Source organism: Stigmatopora argus, chromosome 7, assembly GCF_051989625.1.
Source record: "Stigmatopora argus isolate UIUO_Sarg chromosome 7, RoL_Sarg_1.0, whole genome shotgun sequence".
NCBI lineage: Eukaryota > Metazoa > Chordata > Actinopteri > Syngnathiformes > Syngnathidae > Stigmatopora > Stigmatopora argus.
Window position 1 is genome coordinate 19579147 of NC_135393.1, and position 25876 is coordinate 19605022.

The 25876-nt window shown below is 40.9% G+C and overlaps 2 protein-coding genes and 1 long non-coding RNA gene across 10 annotated transcripts in view; 2 read left to right on the forward strand and 1 right to left on the reverse strand.

The window, feature by feature from the left end:
• Positions 1-22558, forward strand: glra3 (glycine receptor, alpha 3). 6 transcript variants are annotated; one of them, XM_077605667.1, is made up of 12 exons: positions 1-332; positions 8693-8823; positions 9635-9702; positions 11709-11932; positions 12245-12327; positions 14610-14747; positions 14899-15113; positions 16015-16161; positions 17595-17723; positions 21213-21260; positions 21330-21517; positions 22435-22558. In XM_077605667.1, the coding sequence occupies exons 1-11, from the start codon at positions 265-267 to the stop codon at positions 21507-21509; spliced, it is 1431 nt and encodes a 476-aa protein (XP_077461793.1). In that variant the 5' UTR covers positions 1-264; the 3' UTR covers positions 21510-21517; positions 22435-22558. The 6 variants fall into 6 exon arrangements, with proteins under 6 accessions (XP_077461793.1, XP_077461794.1, XP_077461796.1 ...); XM_077605668.1 differs by having other exon boundaries at positions 2-332; positions 21333-21517; XM_077605670.1 differs by lacking the exon at positions 17595-17723 and having other exon boundaries at positions 3-332.
• Positions 1-25177, reverse strand: part of LOC144077732 (uncharacterized) — a 30872-nt gene extending 5695 nt beyond the window's left edge. Inside the window, exons 1-4 of one of the 3 annotated variants that reach the window (XR_013301079.1) lie at positions 24997-25177; positions 21306-21442; positions 10683-10820; positions 2899-8996 (exon numbers count right to left, since the gene is read on the reverse strand). This is a non-coding gene — a long non-coding RNA (uncharacterized LOC144077732). Of the gene's footprint in view, positions 1-2898; positions 8997-10682; positions 10821-21305; positions 21443-21553; positions 22104-24996 lie in introns of those variants that run through there. The other 2 variants (XR_013301080.1, XR_013301078.1) reach the window with 2 other exon arrangements.
• Positions 21794-25876, forward strand: part of hpgd (15-hydroxyprostaglandin dehydrogenase) — a 5511-nt gene continuing 1428 nt past the window's right edge. Inside the window, exons 1-6 of the mRNA XM_077605673.1 lie at positions 21794-22057; positions 22435-22558; positions 24893-24999; positions 25097-25193; positions 25337-25413; positions 25497-25660. Of these exons, the coding sequence (XP_077461799.1) occupies positions 21965-22057; positions 22435-22558; positions 24893-24999; positions 25097-25193; positions 25337-25413; positions 25497-25660 (662 nt within the window). The 5' untranslated portion in view covers positions 21794-21964. The remainder of the gene's footprint in view (positions 22058-22434; positions 22559-24892; positions 25000-25096; positions 25194-25336; positions 25414-25496; positions 25661-25876) is intronic.

Sequence of the window (25876 nt, forward strand, 5' to 3'; positions counted from 1 at the left end):
TGCCCGCCCCTTTTTTTTGATTCCACTATACGGCGTTCACTATCTCCGCACTCCGATGAGAACTCGATTTGATCACCATGCACAACTTTCACGTTGTGTCATTCCAGAACAGAATCATGTTTTTTAGGACTTTTCGGCCCGTGTAGTCTATTTTTATTCCTTTGTTTTGGTTTGTTTGTTGTTTTTTTTTCTTTTCTCAAGCGTTATTTGGCCGTGCAGATCGCTCCAGAAACCGAACAGAGTCGCCACGAGCGTCCGGGAGAGATGAAGAAGAGGAAGAATTATTCTCTTGGACTTTTCTTACTCGTCTGGAGACTATCGCTATTTTTCAGGTAAAAGACACCACCACATTTCTCCACTTTTGCTTATAACTTATGCCTATTTTGTGCAATCAACTATTGAACAGAATTGAATGATTGTATTATCATTATCCTGGTAGAATGAGATTTAAAGCTTCCACCATGTGCACAAATAACAACAACAAATAAGTAGGGAAGTGCACAAATAAACAAATAACAACATCAAAAATCCAAACCAACTGATTAATAATCAATAAATAAGTAGTCAAAAACACAAATAATTAGGGAAGTGCACAAATAACAACAGTAAACAAACAAATGAACAGGTAAATAATCAATAGCTACTAAATAAATAAGTAATCAACATAACAAATGATGTTCCTTTTCTGACCTGTCCACGTAATATTGATATTCACTTGTATTAAAATACCCAGAGTTTGTGGAAAAGTAAATTAGTTTGATTAGGTTTTTACATTTATTTCATAATATGGGTGCAAATACAAATAGAAATTATGTAAAGTAGTCACTGAATTCTTCTGAAAATGATCATGTGATTTCTTAATGCTTTTCCATTTGAATGAAGTGAAAATGAATCGATCTGGCCCAAATTCCAATTTCTAATCAGGGATATCATTCTAATTATTGTATAATTCTATTTATTGACTGAAGTTATTGAAGGAAAGCCAGAGTACCCGGAGAAAACCCACGCAAGCTTGGGAACAACCACGAATGCTCACACTCATAGCTAGTTGCAATTTAGCATTTAGCAATTAGCTTATGGAGCATGTTTTGGGGATGTGGGAGGAAAGCCAAAGTACCCAGAGATAACCCACGCAAGCCCAGGGAGAACATGCAAACTTCACACTGTAAGAACCGACCTGGGATTGAACCCACGACCCCAGAACTGTCAGTCCAACGCGCTGACCCCATGGCCGCCGCTTTAACCGTGGATTATTTGAATATAGTAGAAGAATGTTTGTTTGTTTGGATGATGATGATGATGATGAAGATGATGATGATGAGTCAGCCAGCCGCGCTCTGCCGCGGAAGATCTCCTTAATTCTGAATTTTTGCTGTAAGTAGAGCAGACTACGATGCCTTTGTAAAGCCTGAAGGCTTTCCATGGGACTCACAGCGTTCGTCTCATTTTTTTCTAAAAGACAAACTTTACAATACAGTAATCCCTCAAATATCGCGGCTTCACTACATCACAAATTTGTTTCTGGGGGAAATTATTTTAAAAAAATGTACGTTCATAAAAATGTGCAAATCCACGCTGAAACTCGCAAGCGGAAGCCACTCCCCTGAAGTAAAAAAAAAATTAAAAAAATATTTTTTTGAATGCAGGTGGGTCCACCTGTGTGGAGTTTGCATGTTGTCCCCGGGCCTGCGTGGGTTTTCTCTGGGTATTCCGGTTTCCTCCTACATTCCCAAAACATGCAAGTTAGGCTAATGGTATGCTAAATTGCCCCTAGCTATGAGTGTAAGCATTAATGGTTGTCTCCGGGCTTGCATGGGTTTTCTATGGGTATTCTGGTTTCCTCCTACATTCCCAAAACATGCAAGCTAGGCTAATGGTATGCTAAATTTCCCCTAGCTATGAGTGTGAGCATTAATGGTTGTTCCCGGAGTTTGCCTGTTCTCCCCGTTCCTGCGTGGGTTTTCTCTGGGTATTCCGGTTTCCTCCTACATTCCCAAAACATGCAAGCTAGGCTAATGGTATGCTAAATTGCCCCTAGCTATGAGTGTGAGCTTTAATGGTTGTCCCCGGGCTTGCGTGGGTTTTCTCTGGGTATTCTGGTTTCCTCCTACATTCCCAAAACATGCAAGCTAGGCTAATGGTTTGCTAAATTGCCCCTAGCTCTGAGTGTGAGCATTAATGGTTGTCTCCGGGCTTGCATGAGTTTTCTATGGGTACTCCACTTTTCTCTCACATTCCAAAATCATGGATGCAAAGCATTACTGGTCCTCTCGCTATATTTTTCTGGCCACCACCTCCTCATGCGGTGATTTTTCAAGTGGCGGGATAAATTGCCCGTGTTTCCGCTGGATGGAGCAACTTGAGCGTGACGGCTTTCCCGCGGTACCTTTCTGTGGGGCACATCTGCATCCTCCAATCCAAAATTGTCCCAAAAGCGCGGCGTTGTGGCGTGCCACTTGTGCTCAGCTAGTGTGACCTGTTTATGTGGAGCGCGAGCCTTTTGGGAATTTGCTTGGCCACGGGAAAACGGGGATTACGTGGGAAATCCCCTCGTTAACGCCAGGTTCTATATTGTCGGAAAAACAGTTAACAGATGGATAGTTCCACTATTGTTTTTCATTTGAGTATTTTTACATTTTCCTTTTTTTGCGACGTATAGTCCGGAAAATACGACACTTCCTATTCAATAGTTTGTTGTAATGCAATTTGTGTCTCATAGCGAGAAACCAAATATATATCTAATAAATAATGAATATCAAATAGCAAGTTGGCAGCCAAGTGGTTAACGCGTGTGGCTCACAGTTTCGGGGTCGTGGGTTCGATCCCAGGTACTCCGTTTTTCCTCCCACATCTCAAAAACATGCAACGTAGGCTAATTGTATGCTAACTTGTTCTTACCTAGTATTGGTTGTTCTTTGTCTCCTTGTGCCCTGCGATTGGCTGGCCACCCTGCTGGTTCCTGTAGTCAGCTGGGGTAGGCTCCAGCACCCCCCTTGTGAGGCTAAGCGGTTCAGAAAATTAGATTAGATTAGATGAGTTAACTTTATTCTTCCCGTATTCGGGAAATTTCATTGTGACAGTAGCAAGAGGCCGAGAATACAGACACAGGAAAAACATTTTAGATATAAATAAATAGGTCATAAATAAGTAAATAAATAAATATATAAATAAATAAATGGAATGAAATAACAAGTTGTGATCGCATGTTGACTAAGTCTAAAAGACTGCCAGATGCTTTAGGCAACAAGTTTAAAATGAGCGCTATTAATACCATTTGACAGAGTTGTGAGCTTTAAAGTGCATAAATAAAAATAAATAAATAAAATTCCCCTCCCCTTTTTAACTCGCCTTGGGTGCACGCGACTTTGATGTTAAAATAATAGTGTTGCTTTTGATACTGTCAGCGCTAAACACGACAAGGTTAGCATAGCATCCAGTTCGCTTCAGCGGGAGTTGCTTTGTAACATTCATTCATTCCTTTTCTGAACCAATTTATCCTCACTATGGTCGCGGGGGGTGCTGGTGCCTATCCCAGCTGACTCTGGGCTAAAGTCGGGGGATATCCTGAATTTGTGGCCAGCCAATCAGAGGGCAGGAGTAGACAAACAACCAATAATTCGTATCTAGGGGCAATTTAGAGTGTCCAATCAGCCTACCGTGCATGTTTTGGGAATGTGGGGGGGAAATTGGAGTACCCGGAGAAAACCCACGCAGGCCCAGGGGAGAAGATGCAAGTTGGATTTGAACCCCGGAGCCCAGAGCTGCGAGGCCGAGGCGCTAACCACTGGACCACTTGCTTACATAATGCATTTCACGTGTGGGCTTTTAAATGTTTTAGTCATGGTGTGTGTGTGTGTGTGTGTGTGTGTGTCTGGTTCGTGGCTCGCTCCGTGAAAAGCTTTTGGAAGCCGCCAGCAACATTTTCCGAGCTCCCTGTCAGGATATATGATCTATATTTGACTCTTGTGTCGTATTTTTATTCTCGTACTGTCACAGGCAATTTCTCACTGAAAATATTCTTCTCAATGACAAATCATTTGCAGTATTTAGTGGCCTAAGTTACTGTTTTTTTTTGACAATGTCATGAGCACAGTGGAAGGATAAGAAATGAAGCTTGAGATGCGACCGATCGTATTTACCGTATTTTCTCGCGTATAAGCCGTATTTGTAACTCAAAGAAATGAAAAAATCTGTCGTACTTTTTACTTTAATCAATCTTTAAAGTACGTTCATCTCTATCTGAGGCAACCATTTTATGTTTTTGATCTCGATGGGGTTAGGTTTAGTGCACAGGTATCAAAGTGGCGGCCCGGGGGCCAAATCTGGCCCACCACATCATTTTGTGCGGCCCGGGAAAGTAAATGATGAGTGCCGACTTCTGTTTTAGGATCAAATTCAAATGACGAGTATAGATGTATATTATATTTCCTGATTTTTCCCCCTTTTTCCATCAATCATTGCAATTTTTTATCCATTTTTCTGTGTTTTTAGTTTTTTTTATCAGTTTTTTTCTTTTGGTGTTTTTAGGTCAAAAAGCATTTTGTAAAATCTAAAAATAAATATATAAAAATATTTTCGGTTTTCCACTTTAATATTGAATATAATTAAAAAAATGTTTCCATTTGAAATGAAAAACAAATGATTATTAGATGTTTTCCCCTACTAAGAAAAAAAAGTTCAAATGAACAGTTTTATATCAATAAAAAACGGAATATTTAGGGCTTTTGATCCAGTTCTTATAATCCAATTAAAAAAAAAAAATCTAAATATTATATCTAAAATGGTAATATGTTATTGCGGCCTGTGAACAAACCTTTGGTTTAGTGTTTTCGTGAACATAACTGGATTTGTTTTTAAAAAGAGAATGATTGTTATCAATGCATTCTTTGCTTGCTGGCAGTTTCATCATCACGAGATTTTTTGGTTGCGATATTCTTAAAAAAAACGACGGTTTCACGTTGCGTTTCCCTGCGAAAACAGTTTGAGTGAGAGTTGTTGTAGCTTCGGAATGGATCAATTATTGACGAGGTATGAATGTTACGCCGTGTCTTTTCCTCATGTTTAAAAACAAGGACGAGCGGAAGAGGAGAGTCGCAAAAGTGGGAAAAATGCTGAGAGGAAAAAAAATGGAAAAGAGAGCAAAGATTTTGGGCGAGCAACCTAAGCCGCTTAACAGCTGATTTCCGAGGCGGCAAAACTGACGCCTCGTCCGTCAATCAAAAATTCCTTTGAAGGAAACACACCCGTGTAATGCGACTCAAACTCATACAATCAAATGAGTCAACATATTCATTTTTTTGTAAAAAAATTAACACAACCGTTTAGTGGTGTCATTTAGATGGCATATATTTAAATCCAAATTGAAAAAAGTGGAGTAATTGCTAATTGCCTAAGCGTCTTTAGAAAAAAATCTATACTTGTTTAAAATGTTATTAGCGTGTCGGCCTCGCAGTTCTGGAGTCGAGGGTTCAATCCCGGGTGGGTCCTCACTGTGTGGAGTTTGCATCTTCTTCACAGGCTTGCGTGGGTTTTCTATGGGTACTACGATTTCCTCCCTCCACCCAAAAACATTCAGGCTAGGCTAATTGGATGCTAATTGAATTGAATGTGTTTATTGTCATTTTACATGTATAATGAGATTTAAAGCTTCACCATAAAGTGCACAAATACAACAATAAAACGATAAGACGGACAAATCAATAATCATTAAATTCTAAATAAAAAAAATAAAAAAAGAATTGATAAATGAATAAGTAGCAGACCGGAGTAGCCCAAAATCACGCAACGTAAACTAATTCTATGCTAAATTGCCCTCTAGCTATGATTGTATCCTCGTGCCCCGCGATTGGCCGGCCACCCATTCGAGGTCTCCTCCACGGGATATGCTCCAGCACCCCCCGCCACCCTCGTGAGGAGAAAAATGGACGAATGCCTTCCACGGGTCATCCTTCCAGGCGAGAAATGTTTCCAAGAAACATTTAAAAGCTTATTTAGGACAAGCCCACCCAGCAATTAGTAGAATTGTCGGGTTTGTCGTCTAAAATAAGAGAAAAATTGGACTTATTTGTGCAAGGGATGACTCAAGATTGGCAAGCGGACTGGCACAGACAGCAAATGGTCCGTATGCGCATCTGGACGCATGTGTGTACTGTTCCATGGTATCCAGGAAGCATTTCTGTGTCACTGCTCATTGGCTGGGGGCGGGGGGAGCCGGACGGCCAACCGGCCGACCGGCCAACCAGTGTTTGCGTCACCCCTCGCCTTCATGCCGTCCTCCCCGGACGGATCTGACAGCCACCGAAACATGGATTTCAGTCAATCTCGTCGCTGGTCTTCTCTGCTATTTTATTCCCCCGAAAAAGAAGAAAAACATCCAGATTTGTGGATATTGCTGTAGCGCCCCGTTGGATTCCGTCACGGTTAGCTTGCTCCGAGGTGCTAGTACTACTTTCCGCCCGCCAAACAGCTGTTCTTAAAATATTAAAACAGCTGTCCATGGTGTCGCCACAAAGCAAGACACTCACGATGCTGGCGTGACTAAGATATTAATAAAAATAGAGCCCTATAAATATTTAAATATTAAATATTGTCAGGATATTACTAGTATAATGAGATTTAAAGCTTCAACACAAATGCACAAATAACAACAATAACAGACAAATATATAATCAATAAGTCATACATGAAGTAGTCAAAAACATAACAAAGTCGGCAAATAGCACAAATAAAAATATTTTTCCAAATAAAGCCATGTCATGGTTCGGTGGATAAGGCGGCCTTGCAGTTCTGGGGTCGAGGGTTCGATTCCCAGGTGGGTCCTCGTTGTGCGGAGTTTGCATGTTCCCTCCAGGGCTTGCGTGGGTTTTCTCCGGGTACTCCGGTTTCTTCCCACATTCCAAAGACATGCATGCTAGGCTAATTGTATGCTAAATGGCCCTTTCGCTATGATTGGTTGTATCCTCGGTAGGCAATTTCGATGCATGTCTTTGGAATATGGGAGGCAACCGGAGTACATTGAGAAAACCCGCGCAGACCCAGGGTGAACACGCAAATTTCACACAGGTAACTAACCTGGATTTGAACCCAAATCCCCCACAGTGAGGCCCACTCACGTAAACCACTCATCCACCGAACCGCCCTGTGTGAGCGTGTGTGTGTGAAAAAGAGGTTAAATGAGTAATGAAGCTGGTGGCAAAGTAAATCATCAAGTTTACGCCCCACCAGAGTCCACGCTCGTACCTTCAAATGCCAAATAAAAGGTTGATGATCCTGAAAAAGCACGTGTGTGTATGTGTGTGTGTGTGTGTGTGTGTGTGTGTGTGTGTGTGTGTGTGTGTTTGTGGTTTGTTTATCCGAGCGCTCCTTGCTGTAAACAGAGATATTTTTGGAATTGTTCTCTCTTGTCACACATCATTCATATATTCAAAAGCAAGCAAGTCTCGTCGTATACGTACGTACTTACTTACGTCCGTCCGTAGTAGGCACGTGCCCAGATCGACCCCTAGTGGTGCGGCAGGCAACACCTGTCCACTTGGCCGGCCGGGATTAGAAAATTGCTCTTTCGGATTAAACACAGATTATTGTTCCATTCATCAACATAGAATACACGTAGAAAAATGATTGTCCTTGTCATCAGATATGATATAGGATCAATCCCAGGCCACCTAACACAATGTGTTTTCTCACTTTTATGTATACATTTGGGCAGGACTTTAAATGTTTTTGTTGGAAATATTTTTTATGCTATGCTAGGCTAACTATTTTGATCATGGGTTCATTGGTTAGAGATATTTTTTTCACTTCAAATTGTCCATATCTTCACAAAATCTGCATTTTTGGGGTCTTCATTTCTCTTTAAACCTTTTTTTAACCAATCCATCAAACCAATCAAAAGCCTCTATTGTCATCATACACAGCTGCGTATAACGAAATAGAAAATGTTTGCCCCGCAAATGTTTGTAAATAACGATAAAATGAGCAAACAAAACACCAAACTGGAGAGCAAAGAGCCACTGCACCCGTACGCGCTGCCATCTTGGATCTATGTGTTCCTTTTTAGTTCCTTATTCCTTCCTTGTGAGGATTTTATTCAACATTTCAATCCAGGCTTTTCAAAAGTAAACAAACTGTTTTCGCTGTCAAAGCGGTATTTATTTTTCACGGTTGCAAGCAACTATTAAGATCCCGTTAATACGAAGCCAGAAGAAAACACTTTGTAAGATGCTTTCAGCCCATGAGTAATGATAGCTTATTAATTTAATGAGTCCTGGGGAGCTGCACGTGTTAATTAGTGTGTGTCTGTCAGGAAAATTCAATAAATCCGACTGTGATTTAATTTTTTTTTTAAAAAAATCGGTACTAATCAGTGCTATTAATAGCAGATATATTCATTTAAGATCAAATTCAGCATAAGTAAAGTATCACAGTGGCACTTGATATTGCATATTTGTGGCAATATAAAACCGCAGTAAAATTCAAACAACCAATAAATTGGATGTTTTTCTTCAGGGGTGTTTTTACATTTGTTTACTTGCTAATGCTAACATTAAACTGCAGGTTTAATATACAATAATCTTCATTGTCATGTTTTTTTAGTTGTTACTTGACGTAAATGTCTGAGAATTTTTTTTAACGTTAAAATATCAGTTGAATGAGCAAATTGTCATGTCTTTTTGTTTGTATTTTGTAACAGTGTTAGCCAGTGTAAGGAAGTTGACCACGCCGCCAAAGCACGGCAAGTGCCGATGTCGCCGTCGGACTTTCTGGACAAACTGATGGGGAGGACGTCGGGATACGATGCCAGAATAAGGCCCAATTTTAAAGGTATCCCATAATTAGGCCTGCGTGATTTGTTGACTTTGCCAGAGGTGAAAAATGGCTATACATTTTGCATACAGTATGTGTGGGAGGGAAAAAACATTCTTACCCAAATATAAGACGATCCTGAATATAAGACGACAGGTTCCATTTTTGTAGAGAAAATAATGAGAGTGCATCTGAAACAAATGATGATAACAATTATATTGAAGTTTTTTTTCCCGAATATGGTATGAAATAAAGTTCTAATCTAATATTGGAGAGAAGCATGTCATTTTGCCTCATTCAAATCATGCAAAACCCGTCTATCACATCTTGCTTAATATCTGCTGAACATTTAAATATGTCAACTAAATTTGTAAATAATGGCCCCTGCTTTTTGAAATAAAAATGAACCAATCTACTGTGATTAAACAACTCGAAAAAGATGCCCTGTTACCATTCCTGACCCAAAAAAGACACTGAAATCGCCTTTTTCCCCCTAAAAAATACCAATCTTTTCACTGCAAATAGTTTCATATTCATCAGTGAACATACCTTTGGAATCACCATTTTTTCCCCTAAAAAAAATGACCTTTCAACATAATATTTTCTCATATCCATTCGTAAAAAAAGTCCTAGTTATTGCATGTATAGACCACAAAAACTTTGACATTATTGTCGATAACACTATAGAGTAATCCGTCGAATATCGCGGATTATGCACACCAGATACTTATCGAAAAAAGTAGGATCACCCCTATCATTCGTACCATACTACTACACGCTCGCTATCGTATTGCCTTATTGTGTAACAACTGTAATTGTCTTTTTGCAGGTCCGCCAGTCAACGTGTCCTGCAACATTTTCATCAACAGCTTTGGCTCCATTGCTGAAACCACCATGGTACGTACCTAATCATGACCAATGTTCCCTCTAAGTTGCGCACTACTCTCCTCTTCCCTGCGCACAGCAAATCATATGGAGCGCACAAAATAAAATCCCCATTTTTTTTTTTTTTAGCTGTGGGCCGCCCATTCATAGATATTAATCATCACATTTTATAATGACTAAATCATTTATGTGTAGTAGACATACTGGTGTGTGCCCATAGCGAGCAATGATGATCACAGTGTGCTCAGGGAGGTTGTCTTTCTGCCCAGACAAACAAAAAACTAGAGGGAACATTGATCATGAGCAGTATAATCCAAGGCAAACGGCCACGTTTTGACGGACATTTCATCCTCGAAAGCAACGCCGAGTCAACTACGACAGTCTCCATCCATATGTTACTTTAGGATTAACAACTTTCACCATCTGTCTAACCATCAAGCCACTACTTAACATATCTTGATAACCGTCCACCAGTGACATCAACGACACGTCCGCATATGTTTTAACGTCCCAAAAAAGTACTTTTCCTGATCTCATTCCAACCGGCAATGTCATTTTATTGGAAGACCACGGCCTAGCGTACTCAAAAATCATGGTAAATGTCACTATAAATCATTGAAAAGAGAGGGGGCGGCCATTTTATCTTTTTATCACGGAAAGTGTATACACATAGAGGGAGGTTAATTTTAAATATCTAGTGTAAGTCACACACACACACACACAAAGAGACACACACAGGGGCTTAAAGACAGGTTTGCTACGGCGGTGTGCACACGCTATCTATGTTAAACAGATTTACTGATGTTACTTTTTTTTTTTTCATTTGCTCACGCAATCCCTTTTAATCCATTTTCTCTCTCTCTCTCTCTCTCTTTGTGGGCAGAACACAAAGGGAAATATTACAATGCCAGCGTTTTGTCTTTCATAAACAGTATAAATACGTATACATGCGCAGGATGCTTGGATTTCTAACTTATAGTAGAAGTACTTACTGTCTTGTCGGTGGTGGTTTAAGGTCACGGGCAGGATTCTTTATTTATGTAGTCAGTATCTGGCAACCGTGGCTGGCAACCGTAGCCAATAGTAGCAGTGAAGTGCTTGTTTTATCAAAAATGTTTGTGTACCTGTAGCTGTAGGGATTAAAAAAATAGAAAAAAATCTTAGTGACTCACTTTTAGATACAATGTAAAGAACAAAACAATTGCATTCCGTTTCCTTGTGATAAACTTTGAAGTATATTAAATGGAATGCTTTTATTGTCATTATACACGTATGATGAGATTGAAATTACAACAACAAGCAAATAAATAATTAATAAATATGAATAATAATAAATAAATGATCAGTGAATAGGTAGCCAACAACATAAATAAGGAAGTGCCCAAATAACAACAACAAACAAATAAATAATCAATAAATACAAATAAAGATAAATAAACAATCATAAATTAATAAAAATAATAATGAATAAATAAAAATAATAATGAATAAATAAAAATAATAAACATTAAATGATAATAATAAAAAATAAACACAAATAATAAACATTAAATGATAATAATAAAAAAAAAAAATAGTAGTCACATAATAAGTAGTCAACAACATAAATAAGTAGGGAAGTGCACAAATAACAAACAAACAAATAAGTAATAAATAAATAAGACGTCACATAATTAGTCAACGTAGATAAGTAGTCAACATAGATAAGTGGTCACATTAATAAGTAGTAGGTACAAAAGTGGCTAAAGTGGTTAGCAGCCACTTGGAGTTTTAATGCAAGATATGACATTAATTCATCTTGATTTAGTCCTACTGGGTGCAGAACTGGATTTGAGTATGGTGATGGCTTTTGGAAAGAAACTATCCTTCTAACTATCTATTTGTCTTGGCTGTTATGGTATAGCTCATTTTTTTTAAAGCAAGAACTATTGTTTGACGAAAGGAATTGTGAAAGTGAATGCGGCTACTAGTTAGACAGATTGACAGATTGAATTCAGTCTCCATTTTTTTGTTTTTAGGACTATCGCGTGAACATCTTTCTTCGTCAGCAGTGGAACGATCCCCGACTGGCCTACGCGGAATACCCGGACGACTCTTTGGACTTGGACCCGTCCATGTTAGACTCCATTTGGAAGCCCGATCTCTTTTTCGCCAACGAGAAGGGGGCGCACTTCCACGAGGTCACCACCGACAACAAGTTGCTGCGCATTTTTAAGAACGGCAACGTACTCTACTCCATACGGTGAGTGCTAAAAGTCATTGTACAAAGCCAAAACAACAACAACAACAACAAAATCCAAAACAAACGACTTCAAGATCAAATCATAGTGGAATAAGAGTACTTCAAAATGTAGCAGCTGGGATTACTGTATTCCAATGTATACTCTTGCTGAGTATTTTCCTTCCACACCAATGCTGTTAGCATCCACGTTGCTCTTTCTGTATTACTTATGGAAATATGGAAGAAGCATTGCATGCTTTTTGTGTTCATATTTAAAGACTGTCACCGTGGTTGACTTCTCACTTGTGCTTTTTTTTTATTCTATATTTTCAGACTAACATTAACACTTTCATGTCCCATGGATCTCAAGAACTTCCCCATGGATGTTCAGACCTGCATTATGCAGTTAGAAAGCTGTAAGTACTGCCCGCAAGTCGCGAGATGGCTCGTCAAATACTCGCGGAAGCTTATCGAAAGTGATTTAAAAAAGAAAACACTCAATTTCATGTTACTCTTCAATAATTTGGCGGCTGGAGGCGGATTTTTGTTTCTATTTTGATCACCGTTTTAAAAACGCCTCTCAAGAGTCAAGAGCTTAGAAAAAGAAGGCTTTCTTTATATATATATATATATATATATATATATATATATATATATATATATATATATATATATATATATATATATATATATATATATATATATATATATATATATATATATATATATAAATTTCAATTTTTTTTTTCTAATTGGTTTAAAAGAAATGGACCAAAAGCCCTAAATATTCAGGTTTTTAAAAAAAATCTAAAACAGTTAACTTGAGCTTTTTTTCCTTAATAAGGGAAAACGTCTTTTAATCATTTGTTTTTTCATTTCAATTTTTAAAAAGTATGTCACTATTAAAGTGGAAAACAGAAAATATTTTTATATACTTTACGAAATTCTTTTTGAACTAAAAACCAAAAGAAAAAACATTGATTGGATAAAAATTGCAGTTATTGATTTACAAAGGGGAAAATCATGAAATATCATTTGAATTTGATCCTAAAACAGAAAGTCGGCACTCATCATTTACTTTCCCGGGCCGCACAAAATATGCGGGGGGCCAGATTTGGCCCTCCGGGCCACCACTTTGACACTTGTGTGTAAGATTGTAGGCTAATTTTCACATGTTGTCCCTTGTTAAAAACACAAGATAAATTCAATAAGGCACCAAATAGTAGGGAAAAAGAGAAAAAAACTAGGATAAAAGACTACAACGCATCTTGGAAACAATTTAAATCTAAATGAATATCATATAAATTGTCTTTATGAATAAAGACACGACACTCGAAGAATAACAACGTCAACATTGTGTAACATTTTTCCCCACGGCGCCCTTTTTTGTCGACAGACACGCAGCTTTTTTGAAGTAAACTCCAAGTCATAAATGTGTAACCTCATTTCTGTGAGGACTAATTTACCCTTTGTCCAATTAGGAGCAGAATCAGGCCTCGGGCCAATGAGAGCACAAAGATCGCATTACTAGACTTCACTGCTTTTGCTTTTTGGGACTTTAATTGTAGATTTTACCATGTACTCTTATAAACTAGTACTATATGCCAATTTTACATATACTGTGATTGTTTATGTTCAAATGATGCAGCTTAGTAAGCGTTAAAAGAACGATACAAATGTAAATAAGCTTTTTTGCTGTGAGAAAAGTACTTTTACTTCATATATGAACTCTTACGCAAAGTGGGTTGTCTAAATTGCACATGAATTTTGCATGGCTTTGTTCTAAAATTGGATGTTTTTTTCTATAGTTAAATTACAATGATTGGATTTTTGTTTTTCAGTTTTAATCGCTGTGTATTAACAAAAACAGGAGCAAAAGTTTCATAAAACCAGAATTAAATTGGCCGGAGGCTAAGTACACACACAGAAGAGGCTTTTTTTTTTCCATTTCTTTTTAGCAGTCTGAGACAAGTGAACCTTAAAAGGAAAAAAAAACATTTTTTTGTGTATGGCTTAGGGCACGTAATGGCTTCTATGGGCGCTTACAAAAAATGTTTTTGGGAGTACTGGGGTAGTGCAAGGTTTTGCTTTTTTTTCAACCATTTTGTAGGTTGGTGAGGAAAAAATTGCAAAATAGAGGCACCCCTATTTAAAAAAAAATACATTAATTTTAAAAATTCTTCAATGCTGAGTCATAATAGCAACAGTAGCTTCTGCTTACGAGTTTCAGCGTGGATTTTCACATTTTTATGAACTTGAAAAAAAATGATAATAAAAAAAAAAACTAATTAAAAAATAAAATGGAAATAAATAAATAAATAAAAATAAAACAGAAAAATAATATTTTTTTTTAAAGATAAAAAAATAAAAAGATTTAAAAAAAATGTAAAAAATTAAAAAATTTACAAAATTAAAAAATACAAAAAAATGCAATTTAAATAAAAATATAAAATACATTTAAAATAACAATAAAAAAATACATAAATAAATAATATAAAAATGAAAATTAAAAAAATAAATACAAAAATACTAAAATACAAAAAAAAAAACTTTTAAAAATCCCCACACAAAAATCCATGATAGTGAAGCCGTGAAAGTTGAACCTTGAAATAGCGAGGGATTACTGTACTGGTATAATGACAATGCCAGCATTGATTTCAATTGAAAGCCTTTTTTTTTTTTTTTTGACTGTTTCCAGTTGGTTACACCATGAACGACCTGATCTTCGAGTGGCAAGAAAACGGGCCGGTCCAAGTGGCCGAAGGACTGACGCTCCCGCAGTTCCTCCTTAAAGACGAATCGGACCTCAGATACTGCACCAAGCACTACAACACAGGTAAGCCAAAGGATTTCCGGGCGCCGCCACCGCCGGTCCTCCCTCGGACCAACGCCAGAGTCTCAAATGGCTCCGGCGTTTTGGAAACATGGCCGAAAGTTAGAGTTGATTTGTCGTGGCTTGACACGAGCGTGTTTGCGTGACGTTGCAGGTAAATTTACTTGTATTGAAGTGCGGTTCCACTTGGAGCGTCAGATGGGTTACTACCTGATCCAAATGTACATCCCCTCTCTGCTGATTGTCATTCTATCCTGGGTCTCCTTTTGGATTAACATGGACGCCGCCCCGGCTCGAGTGGCCCTCGGCATCACCACCGTCCTCACCATGACCACCCAGAGTTCCGGCTCCAGGACCTCATTGCCCAAGGTTACTTTAGTTTTGTTACCTTTGCTTCTAAAACCACAATTGGACTCTTAATGACCGTTTTGGCCCGAATATAAGACGGTGTTTTCTCGCCGAAAAAGTGTCGGTCGTCTTACGTTCGGGGTCTAGACATTCACAAGGCCTGATTGCGCCAAATATCTTTAAAAAAACGCTTTGACAATTAATGCAGTGATTGCATTTTTGTTGTTTTATCACAGTCGATTAATTGATTTAAATTTAAAAAAAAAACAGAAGCTATGCATTTAAAAATGTGATTGCCCTTTGGAGGTTGACATCTTTAAATGTTCAGCAGATTAAAATGTGATCGACAGTAAATTTAGCATGATTTGGAGGAGGAAAAATAACATTCTTTTACTCTCGGATATGAAAAATGAAAGATTGGGATGTAAAATGTCCTGAAATTTTTCAACGGCTGTACAATTGAAAACGAAGAATTCGATTGTTATCGTTCGGCAACTCCAATTTTATTTTGCACGCTACGCATCTGTTGAGCGTGCGCTAAAGTCACACACACACTCACACACACACACACACACACACACTTATTTTGCATGCATGACAAAAAAAACGAGACACGGAGCACTTTGTTCCATCCCCCTTATTAGCACGTCCATTCCCCTCGCACGTATACCGTATACATGCGCCACACAAAAGTTTGCGTGTATGCGCCGGTGGTCCGAAGCAAGGAGGTTTCTCGTGTTCCCGCCGCTAAACAGAGCTTTGCACTCACTCCCCCCCATCTTACGCATGTCTGAATACAGCGTTAAGTTGTCTCATTTTGAAAAAAAGATTGTCCTCCGACAGGCACGAGACGAACGATAGCTTGCGCCGTAAAACGACGATATTTTGAGTTATAAGTGTTGTGTGCGTGCGTGTGTGGCAGGTCTCTTACGTCAAGGCCATCGACATCTGGATGGCCGTGTGTCTCCTCTTTGTCTTCTCGGCGCTGTTGGAGTACGCCGCCGTCAATTTCGTGTCCAGGCAACACAAAGAGCTGCTGCGATTCCGACGACATCCCAAGAAGAGCAAGGTACGCCATCCGAGATACTCTCTTTGTACCGCATCTTTACGAGATCTCGCTTTGTAAAATTTGCGATTTGTTGTCTTGAAAAAACGGATTTCTCATATTTGTGGCATGCTAGTTTTAGAGGGGAGCATGAGAACGCTAGCTAGCGCATGGCTCTGCATGGCTGCATCACATGAGCTGGTTTTTTTTGTTTTTGCCTTTGTAAGGCTATCTGAACAAGATTAGCATGGGGTGATTTTGTTTTTTTGTTTGTTTTTTTGGGGGGGTGTCCAATGAGGCATTCAGTCAACCTTAGTTTACATTGAGTGGCGATTCTGGTCAAAAGTTCAGTGTTCAGGTTCACTTATTTTTTCGTTAGAATCTTCGAGAGCTAGAGAGCAAATCTAACCATTTTTGGATGGTCCAAAAAAGTCGAATCGGAAATATCAAATAAGGGATTTCATCTCATTTAAGGCCAATAACTTGTGTAAACTCCAAACCTAGAATGTGAGCTGCAATACGCGTTAATCAACTTTTTTCTTTAACAAAGTACGTGTAACCGAAAAACTTGCAATTCTTTTGTATGTGTTTTTTGATGAGGATGAGGATGTTGAGGATGATGTTGAGAATGATGAGGATGATGATGATTAGGATGATGATGAGGATGTATAGAATGAGAATGAGAATGAGGAGGATGATGATGAGGATGATGACAATTTTGAGGATGTTGAGGATGAGGATGATGTTGAGAATGATGAGGATGATGATGAGGATGATGTTGAGAATGATGATGATGAGAACGAGGAGGAGGATGATGAGGATGAAGATGAGGATGATGATAATGTTGGGGTGAGGGTGAGGATGAGGATGTTGAGGATGATGTTGAGAATGATGATGATGATTAGGATAATGATGAGGATGATGATGAGGATGTATAGAATGAGAATGATGAGGATGATGATGAGGATGATGACAATGTTGAGGATGATGTTGAGAATGATGAGGATGATGAGAATGAGGATGATGAGAATGAGGAGGATGAAGATGAGGATGATGATAATGTTAAGGATGTCGAGGATGATGATGAGTATGATGTTGATGATGAGTATGATGATGTTGATGAAAAAAATTCCATTGTATAGGTGTTTTTTTTTGGGGGGGGGGGTTGCAATGAGAGAAAATAAGCAACATTAGCTATGGATAAAAGATTCGTCAAAATATCCAGTTATGAAAGCACAGGTTAAATGAACATGTCTAAATGCCAAAGTTGTTGGGAACTACTCTAGATAGCCATAAGAATCAAACGCAAGCCAGAAACATTTCAAAAGTTGACGCACACAGTACATCGACTGAATGAATGAGTAGCTCGTATTTGGACGTGATTTATTTTGCCCTTTTTGGTTTGTCTCCATCCATTACCGACCGGCGTGCATGCCGCCGCCGCCGTCGACGTGTAGAACAATGGCGGCGCGGTGGATGCCGATGAGCTCGCGGAATCCCTCCACCGCGTTAACATTGACAACGGCCTGAAGGCGTCGCAGCGTCTCACTGGATCTTTGGCCAACATCTACAGCACCAATCACAGGGTAATCAGTGCCACAAGACGTGGACTGTGTGTGTGTGTGTGTGTATCTGTGTGTGTATGGGCATGTTTCAGCATGGGCATGGAGAAAGAGCACACAACCAACCAGTGTATTGTGCGTACGTATCATACGTCAACGATTCGGGATACAAGCGTACCGGAAGAATTGGAACTGTCAAGTATTCAAAAAAATCATCAAAAGCCGGCAGCTGAATTGATTGATCTCGGCTTTCTCGGGAACCATTTTTCTATCGTCAACAAAGCAAGAAGTGTCAAGACAAGTCTGATCCAAAGACAAAGGACTCCATTTACCCAGAAACTTGAATGAAAGATTGACAGAGAGTCATTCAAAGGGTAAATGTGCCCGCCCCCAATCTAGCAACCTACCAATGCCCCTTACCTTACCTTACCCTGCCTTTCTCCGAACAATTATTTATATCTTCAACAAAGCGAGAAGCCCGCCCCCAATCTGGCAACCTACGGATGCCCCTTGACCTTACCTTAATTTACCCTGGCTTTCTCCAAAAAATTATTTCTCTCGCCAACAAAGCGAGAAGCCCTCCCCCAATCTGGCAACGTAACGATGCCAACAAAGCGTGAAGCCCTCTCCCAATCTGGCAACCTAACGATGCTCTTGACCTTACCTTAACTTACCTTGGCTTTCTCCATACAATTATTTCTCTTGTCAACAAAGCGAGAAGCCCGACCCCAATCTGGCAACCTAACGATGCCCTTTGACCTTACCTTAATTTGCCCTGGCTTTCTCTGAACAATTATTTTTCTTGTCAACAAAGCGAGAAGCCTGCCCCCAATCTGGCAACCCACCAATGCCCCTTGACCTTACCTTACCTCACCCTGGCCTTCTCCGAACAATTTTTCCTCTTATCAACAAAGCGAGAAGCCCGCCCTCAATCTGGCAACCTAACGATGCCCCTTGACCTTACCTTACCCTGCCTTTCTCCGTACAATTATTTCTCTCGTCAACAAAGCAAAAAGCACGCCCCCAATCTGGCAACCCACCAATGCCCCTTGACCTTACCTTAACTTGGCTTTCTCTGAACAATTTTTTCTCTCGTCACACCAAAGCGAGAAGCCCGCCCCCAATCTGGCAACCTAATGATGCCCCTTGACCTTACCTTACCTCACCCTGGCCTTCTCCGAACAATTATTCCTCTTATCAACAAAGCGAGAAGCCCACCCCCAATCTGGCAACCCACCAATGCCCCTTGACCTTACCTTACCTTACCCTGCCTTTCTCCGTACAATTATTTCTCTCGTCAACAAAGCGAGAAGCCTGCCCCCAATCTGGCAACACACCAATGCCCCTTACCTTAACTTGGCTTACTCCGAACAATTATTTATCTAGTCAACAAAACGACAAGCCCGCCCCCAATTTGGCAACCTGACGATGCCCCTTGACCTTACCTTACCTTACCCTGCCTTTCTCTGTACAATTATTTCTCTCGTCAACAACGCGAGAAGCCCTCCCGCCCCCAATCTGGCAACACACCAATGCCCCTTACCTTAACTTGGCTTTCTCCGAACAATTATTTCTCTCGTCAACAAAACGACAAGCCCGCCCCCAATCTGGCACCCTAACGAGAACCCCCCCCCGATCTTCGCCTGGTCGCTCCCACCTCCTTTAATACGACGCCCTCTGCCCGACAGGAAGCGGAAGCACACGAGAGCAGAGCGAGCGGCGCGTCGGCCGTGACCTCGGCCCCCGGCAACAGCAAAGAGTCCAAGGCCAGCGCTAACAACAGCGCCGCCGCCTTGAGCGCGCAAGGCGGCGCGGGCAACCCCGCCTCCAACCCCACGGGGGCGCTCACCTCCAGGGGAGGGAAAAGCACGGAGGAAATGAGAAAGTTATTCATCGACCGAGCCAAAAAGATTGACACTGTGTCCAGGGCCGGTTTCCCCCTGGCTTTCCTCTTTTTCAACATATTCTACTGGGTTCTTTATAAAATACTTCGCCATGAAGATTTTAGCATTTGAAAAAGAGTGTGTGTGTGTGAATGCTAGCACACTTGTATTGTAGCTTATGTTAAAAAAAACACGCAACCTTGGTCACGTGACCTTGACTCCTCCTCCTTTGTGACCCGTAAACCCGTGACCTCACTTTTCAACAGACAAATGCTGCACTGTTTTTCATACATTTTCTGACCTGCTGATCCTCACAAAGCTCGCGGAGGGTGCTGGAGCCTATCCCAGCTGAAACGGTGGCCAGCCAATCGCAGGGCATGAGGAGACAAAGCACAACCAATCATAGCTAGTGGCGATTTAGCTTAGAATTAGCCTACGCTCCATGTTTTGGGGGTGTGGGAGGAAAGCGGAGTACCCGGAGAAAACCCACGCTAGCCTGGGTAGAACCTGCAAACTCTACACAGTGAAGAACCACCCGGAATTGAACCATTAACATTTCTTGAAACTTGGTCATCTCACCACGTTTCATCGTCATAAAGCAAAATAATGGGGTTTCCTTGTAGTTTGAATTGAGCATTTGACTACGCTGTATGTACTGTACATACTATATTATTTTAAGCAATGAACTTTGACGTTATCTTTTTTATTAATAATGGTTGAATTGTGGTAGCTGTTTCAAATGGAGATTTCACTTCAGATAAAATGAAAAATAGATTGCACTACTGCCTATTGTAAATGAGCATTTCAACAGGTTGTGATTTTATAAAAAAATAATAATAAACATTATAATTAAAGAGCGCATGTCATCATTGGCCAAAAGCCGTCTAGCAAATGGCCTCAAGATGGCTGACCTCGTGGGAGATATTTTTAATTCCTGCAGCCTCTGTTTACCCAAATCAAGTGATCGCAAACTCCTTCGTAATTGCTAGGGCGACGTGGCCGACAAAAAAATGCAAACAAGCTGAACAAACAAAAATGCGCCATCTGAATGTTGAATTTTCAGAGAGCCAGAATGCCTCGGGAAAAGATGAGAAGAAAAAAAAACACAAGCTACTGGATGAACTCTGGGAAATCCTTTAACGAACACAAGCAGTTTCAAGGAAATTCAAAGTTCCTGAAATGTAATTCATCTGTGGCGCCCTCTAGTGGTTCGCAAAAAAATCGAGTGGATAAAATATTCAAAAGACCTTTTTTTATAGGTAGGATCGAGAAGAGTTTCTTTCGTCGCCATGAATCCTGTCACGTTATTGGCTGTGTGTCCTGTCTGCGTCATTTGAATTCTCTGCGTTTTGCCTCTTGTGTCCCTCCTGGCTCCCTTTCTTTTGCGTGATCCCAGGTGTTTGTGATTTGTCATCAACCTTTGTCTGTGTGTTAAACCCTGTGTTTTGGCTTTGGTGGGAGTATTGTTTTCCTGTTTCCTGTTTGACTAAGTGATGTTTTTGCCTCTTTGTCGCTGTGTGTGTGTGTTTTCCCTGTTTATTTTTTTATTTAGTGAACTTTCTCCCCGTTTTGATTATTTTTCATTCCAATCCTAATTTGTGCACCAGCACTTTTTTTTTCTCATTTTTAGGCTTCCGGATCCGAAGCTAATGTGCGACGACAGCAAATGCAAAAAAAGGTAAACAAACAAAAAATGCCCGATATTGAAATATTTGATTCTTACCTCACAAAATGTGTTTGTCGCTAGCAGATGTCAAATCCACTGGAAGTGGGAGGACCGGCCGCCACGTACTTTGGAGGAGCTACTTCCGCTCACGTGTTCCGAAACCACCACCATGTTGAAAAAAAAAAATGCCGTGGCTGGAAAAGGCATGGGAAAAAAAAAGTGCATCAAAAGAGGCGGAGACAAAGAAATAAAAGGAAGTAAGAAGGCAGGTAAGGCTGTTTTGGATCAACCTGTAATTAGCATACCGTACTTTCCGTAGGCTAGATGCTGCGTTCTTTATCTCTGCCGCACACACACAAACACACACACACACACACACACACACACACACGCACACACGCCGAATCGGTTTGGCCCGATAAGCAGAAAGAGAGAGAGAGAGAGCCCATGTGGAGGGGGGAGGGAGGGAGAGAGAAAGAGAGAGAGGGAGGGAGGGAGGGAGGAGGCAAAGTACAAGCTGAGCCAAAAGTTAGCAAACTTCTGTCTGTCAGTGTGTGTGGAGAGAAAGGGTGTCGGAGACGTGCTCAGGTAGGTGGGTAGGAAGAAAAAAAGAAGAGAAAAAAGTGAAAGAGAGAGAGAGAAGGGAGGGAGGGAGGTTTGGGAGGAGGAGGGAGTGATCGACAGGTTGCTAGAAAGAAGCCAAAGCGTGTAGGATCATGTCTCTAAATGGGAGGGTGGCTCTGGTGACCGGGGGAGCTCAAGGCATCGGGAGAGCCGTGGTCCAGTCCCTCCTGGAGAGTCAGGCTAAGGTCAGTCCCAAGTCACAAGTCCGAAAGTCCTTCATCTTTCCTTTCCACCCACCGACACCGACACTGACACCGACACCGATACCGACCACTTTAGCAATGTCAATAAACATGTCGCCTTGCGTTCCCACCGAAACGCCTCTTGCACAACTGCCTGCCTTTTTGGCTCGCCGCTCTCTTATCTCTGCCGTGCAACCTGTTTTTGGCCTGCCCGACCGACCGACCGACCGACCGACCGCTTCACCTGCCGCCGCCGCCACCGTATTTTTCCTCCACGCTAATCCGCGCACCCGTCGTCGTTAGATTTACGGGCGCAAAAAAAGGCACGCTGACGAGGCTAGCGGACTGGCTTTTACTTTCCGGCTGTGTTTTCCTTTAAGGTGGCCGTGCTGGACCTCAACAAGATCTGCGGCGAGGAGTGTAAGAAGCAGCTGGACGCCCAATTCGGGGAGGACAGCAGCACCTTTATTCAGTGCGACGTGTCCAATGGAGCCTCGCTGAGAGGTAAGGCAGCGCCAGATTGGCTTTCAAATCTTTCCGCCGTTGAAATGGCCATCGTCGATTTAGAACGGTTGATAAGCTTACTTCTACAATCCACCTTGTTTACAGACAATATCAGCAATTCTTTATGTTGATACACCTCACACTATGTCGACCAAGTCTAACGGCATGTACGGAAGTGCTACGGAATGTTTACTTTAACTAAACTTTACTACTACAGACGCTCCCCTACTTACGAACGAGTTAGGTTCCGAGCGATTGTTCATAAGTTGAATTTGTTTGTAAGTTGATTCAGTGCTATATTTTGTATTATAATTTATGTTTAAGGCCTATATAAGTATATTGAAGGTTGATATAAGTGCATTTATATGTTTAAGGCTTGTATAAGTAACACGCATTGGTTTGTACTGAAAAAAACATTGAATAAAATGGAGAGAATATGTACAGTACTGTAGAGAGAGAGATAGATTTATGTATTAGAAACTGGCCAAAAGAAGCGACCTAATGACGATTGCACAGTTTTCTTCTTTTTTTCATCATAAATGATGCGCTAGCACTGTATGGCATCATTCAATTGATTTGCAAACTTTGTGCAAAGTTCAATATTTGGGTCCTGCTGCTCCATCTTTCTGTTTATAAATGGTACTGACGGTCGAACGATTCAAGTTGTATTCCCGTGCAACACGCATCAAGCTTCGTTATTATTGCCACTCGTTTCAAATGATATCTAATGATAGATTGCGATCTATGCGTTGGGCACCCCTGATATAGAACAACAACAACATGAGGTGCGCTGAAATAAAAATGGAATTTTAGATGAGATAATTTTATTCATCCCGTATTCGGGAAATCTCATTGTCACAGTAGCAAGAGGGTGAGAATACAGACACAGAAAAAGACACCCTAGACATAAACAAATAAGTTAATAAATAAATAAGTGCTTAGCACGTCGGCCTCAGAGTTCTGGGGTCCTGGGTTCAAATCCAGGTCGGTCCATCAGTTTGAATGTTCTCCCTGGGCCTGCGTGGGTTTTCTCCGGGTACTCCGGTTTCCTCCCACATTCCATTGATCACTCTAAATTGCCTGAGTGTGTCCATGAATGGTTGTTTGTCTCCTGGTGCCCTGTCATTGGCTGGCCACCCATTCAGGGAGTCCCCCAAAGTCAGCTCCAGCGCCCCTAGTTGGGCTTAACGCCATTTAGAAAATGAACGAAGCTAAGAAAGAAGACGACAATAGCCGCAAAAGTATTCGTCGCTAGCTCTCATCTGCTACATGTGGACGAAAGAATGCAAAAAACCAAGATACTATTTGTATGGGGTGATTGAATCCAAACATGCGGTCACTGTGACAAAAAGATCTGCTTTCAGTTAACTTCAAAGCCAGCTTGTCTGGGCTTGTCACACCAGTTCTCGTTTTGCCGCGTATTACCGTCGCTTCGGCGTCGCGACACGTCGAACATCGTGTACCGGGATTGGCTTACGCCCGGAGGGGGGGGCCCCGCCGGGCCCCGCCGTGCCCCGGGTTTCAAGTGCGACGCATTCCAAAACGCTAACGCTGCTAGCCAAAGGTTTCAAATGGCTTTCGTGTCGCGTTGCCGCTTCGACGCGATGCCGTCTAGATAAACTGTCCCGAAGTCGCTCGGGTGTGCGTGTTTGTGGAATGCGAACGAGCGCTGTTGAGAAATGCAGGTTTTGCCACCTGGCCTTTTGTCGGGCAAACGTGTAACCTGAGACGTCTGCTCGCACGCCAAAGACAAACAACAAGTCGTTGGCGGCGGTGGCGGTGGCCGGGCTCGTTGTTGGGAGTTCCATGTTGTTCTTCTTCTTTTTAAATTACCGTCTTATATAAACAGAGGTTCCGTAAAGTAGACTTTTTTGAAAAGGTAGCGAAAAAATTCCAAGCAAGCAAATGAAAGAAAGTGGCCAAAATGGGGGAAAAAAAGTAATTTTGGCTGAGAAGAGCATTTGAAAGGAAGGAAACTAAAAGTGCTGTTTTAGCGTCAGCAATTTGCTGGGAGGAAACGCTCGAGAAAAATCTGAATTATTCTTAACATCACCACTAATCACTTTCTGCTACTGTCACAATGAAATTTCCCCAATACGGGATGAATAAAGTTATCCAATCCAATCATATGTTTGAGTGACAGCAGAGGGGTAACATGAATAACATGGAAGATTTGCGCTTTAAAAAAAAAATCATAATTTATGAGTCTGTAAAATATTCTAGTAAGATTATTGGCACATTGAGTGCCAAAAAAATCCAATAGCTTTCTGTATGTGATTTCTGTCAGTAATGTGTTGAAGTTTTGACGCCTATCATCCAATTTGTGTCGTTTAGATGCTTTCCAGAGCACCGTCGATAATTTTGGACGACTGGACATTGTCATCAACAATGCCGGAATCAACAATGAAAAGAACTGGGAGAAAACCATACAAGTTAACCTGGTGAGGATGAGGAGGATGACGACGACGACGATGATGATGATTCCATTGAACATTTCCATCCGTGTGTGTTTTGAGCCAAGTGACTGCTTGTTTGCAGACTTCGGTGATAAATGGCACGTATTTGGCTCTTGAACACATGAGTAAGGAGCACGGCAAGGAAGGAGGCACCATCATCAATGTATCTTCTATGGCAGGTAAAAACACAAACACACACTTTAATCAAGTGTCCAACCACAAATGCAAACACAAATTTTTTGGGCGCTTACCTGATGCAACGTAGACGGCCATTTGCTTTGCAACATTTTAATGTATTGTTTTTTTTCTGCCATGGTTGCAGCGTTTCTGCACTCTCCTCACCAACCTGTTTACACTGCCACCAAACATGGCGTCATTGGTTTCACAAGGGTTATGGCTGTAAGAAACACACAAGTATTGATCATATAAAAACATTTATAAGATTTGATGGTTCATTATTTTATTTTTTTTTCATTTCCCAGGATGCATCTTCCCAGAGCGACTACGGCGTCCGGCTGAACGTGTTGTGTCCCGCCTTTGTGGACACGCCCCTTCTTCACTCAGTGGAACAGGAGGAATACATGGGCAAGTTTGTCAAGTTTAAGGACGACTTCAAGCTCAGCATGGAGAAGTTTGGAGTTTTACAGTGAGTTGCTTTTGACATTTATTTTTCTCAACTGGGGCATGCTGGGGTCTATCCCGGCCGGTACACGGTCGATTGGTCGCCCGGAAGGTTATTGATAATGACCATTGAAATGGTTGTTCAAATTCCCTAAATACAAACTGCAAATGACTATTTAGTCCTACTTAATGCCCTATTAATTATTAGGCTAAAGAAAAGCTCCACATTTCCCAGACTTTT

What these genes read in the sequence shown, in the direction of transcription:
- glra3 (XM_077605666.1), top strand. Translation starts at nt 265, where the DNA reads ATGAAGAAGAGGAAGAATTATTCTCTTGGACTTTTCTTACTCGTCTGG. An exon ending in AGACTATCGCTATTTTTCAG is followed by an intron (nt 333 to 8,692) that starts GTAAAAGACACC and finishes ATTTTGTAACAG; the next exon opens with TGTTAGCCAGTGTAAGGAAG. An exon ending in AATAAGGCCCAATTTTAAAG is followed by an intron (nt 8,824 to 9,634) that starts GTATCCCATAAT and finishes GTCTTTTTGCAG; the next exon opens with GTCCGCCAGTCAACGTGTCC.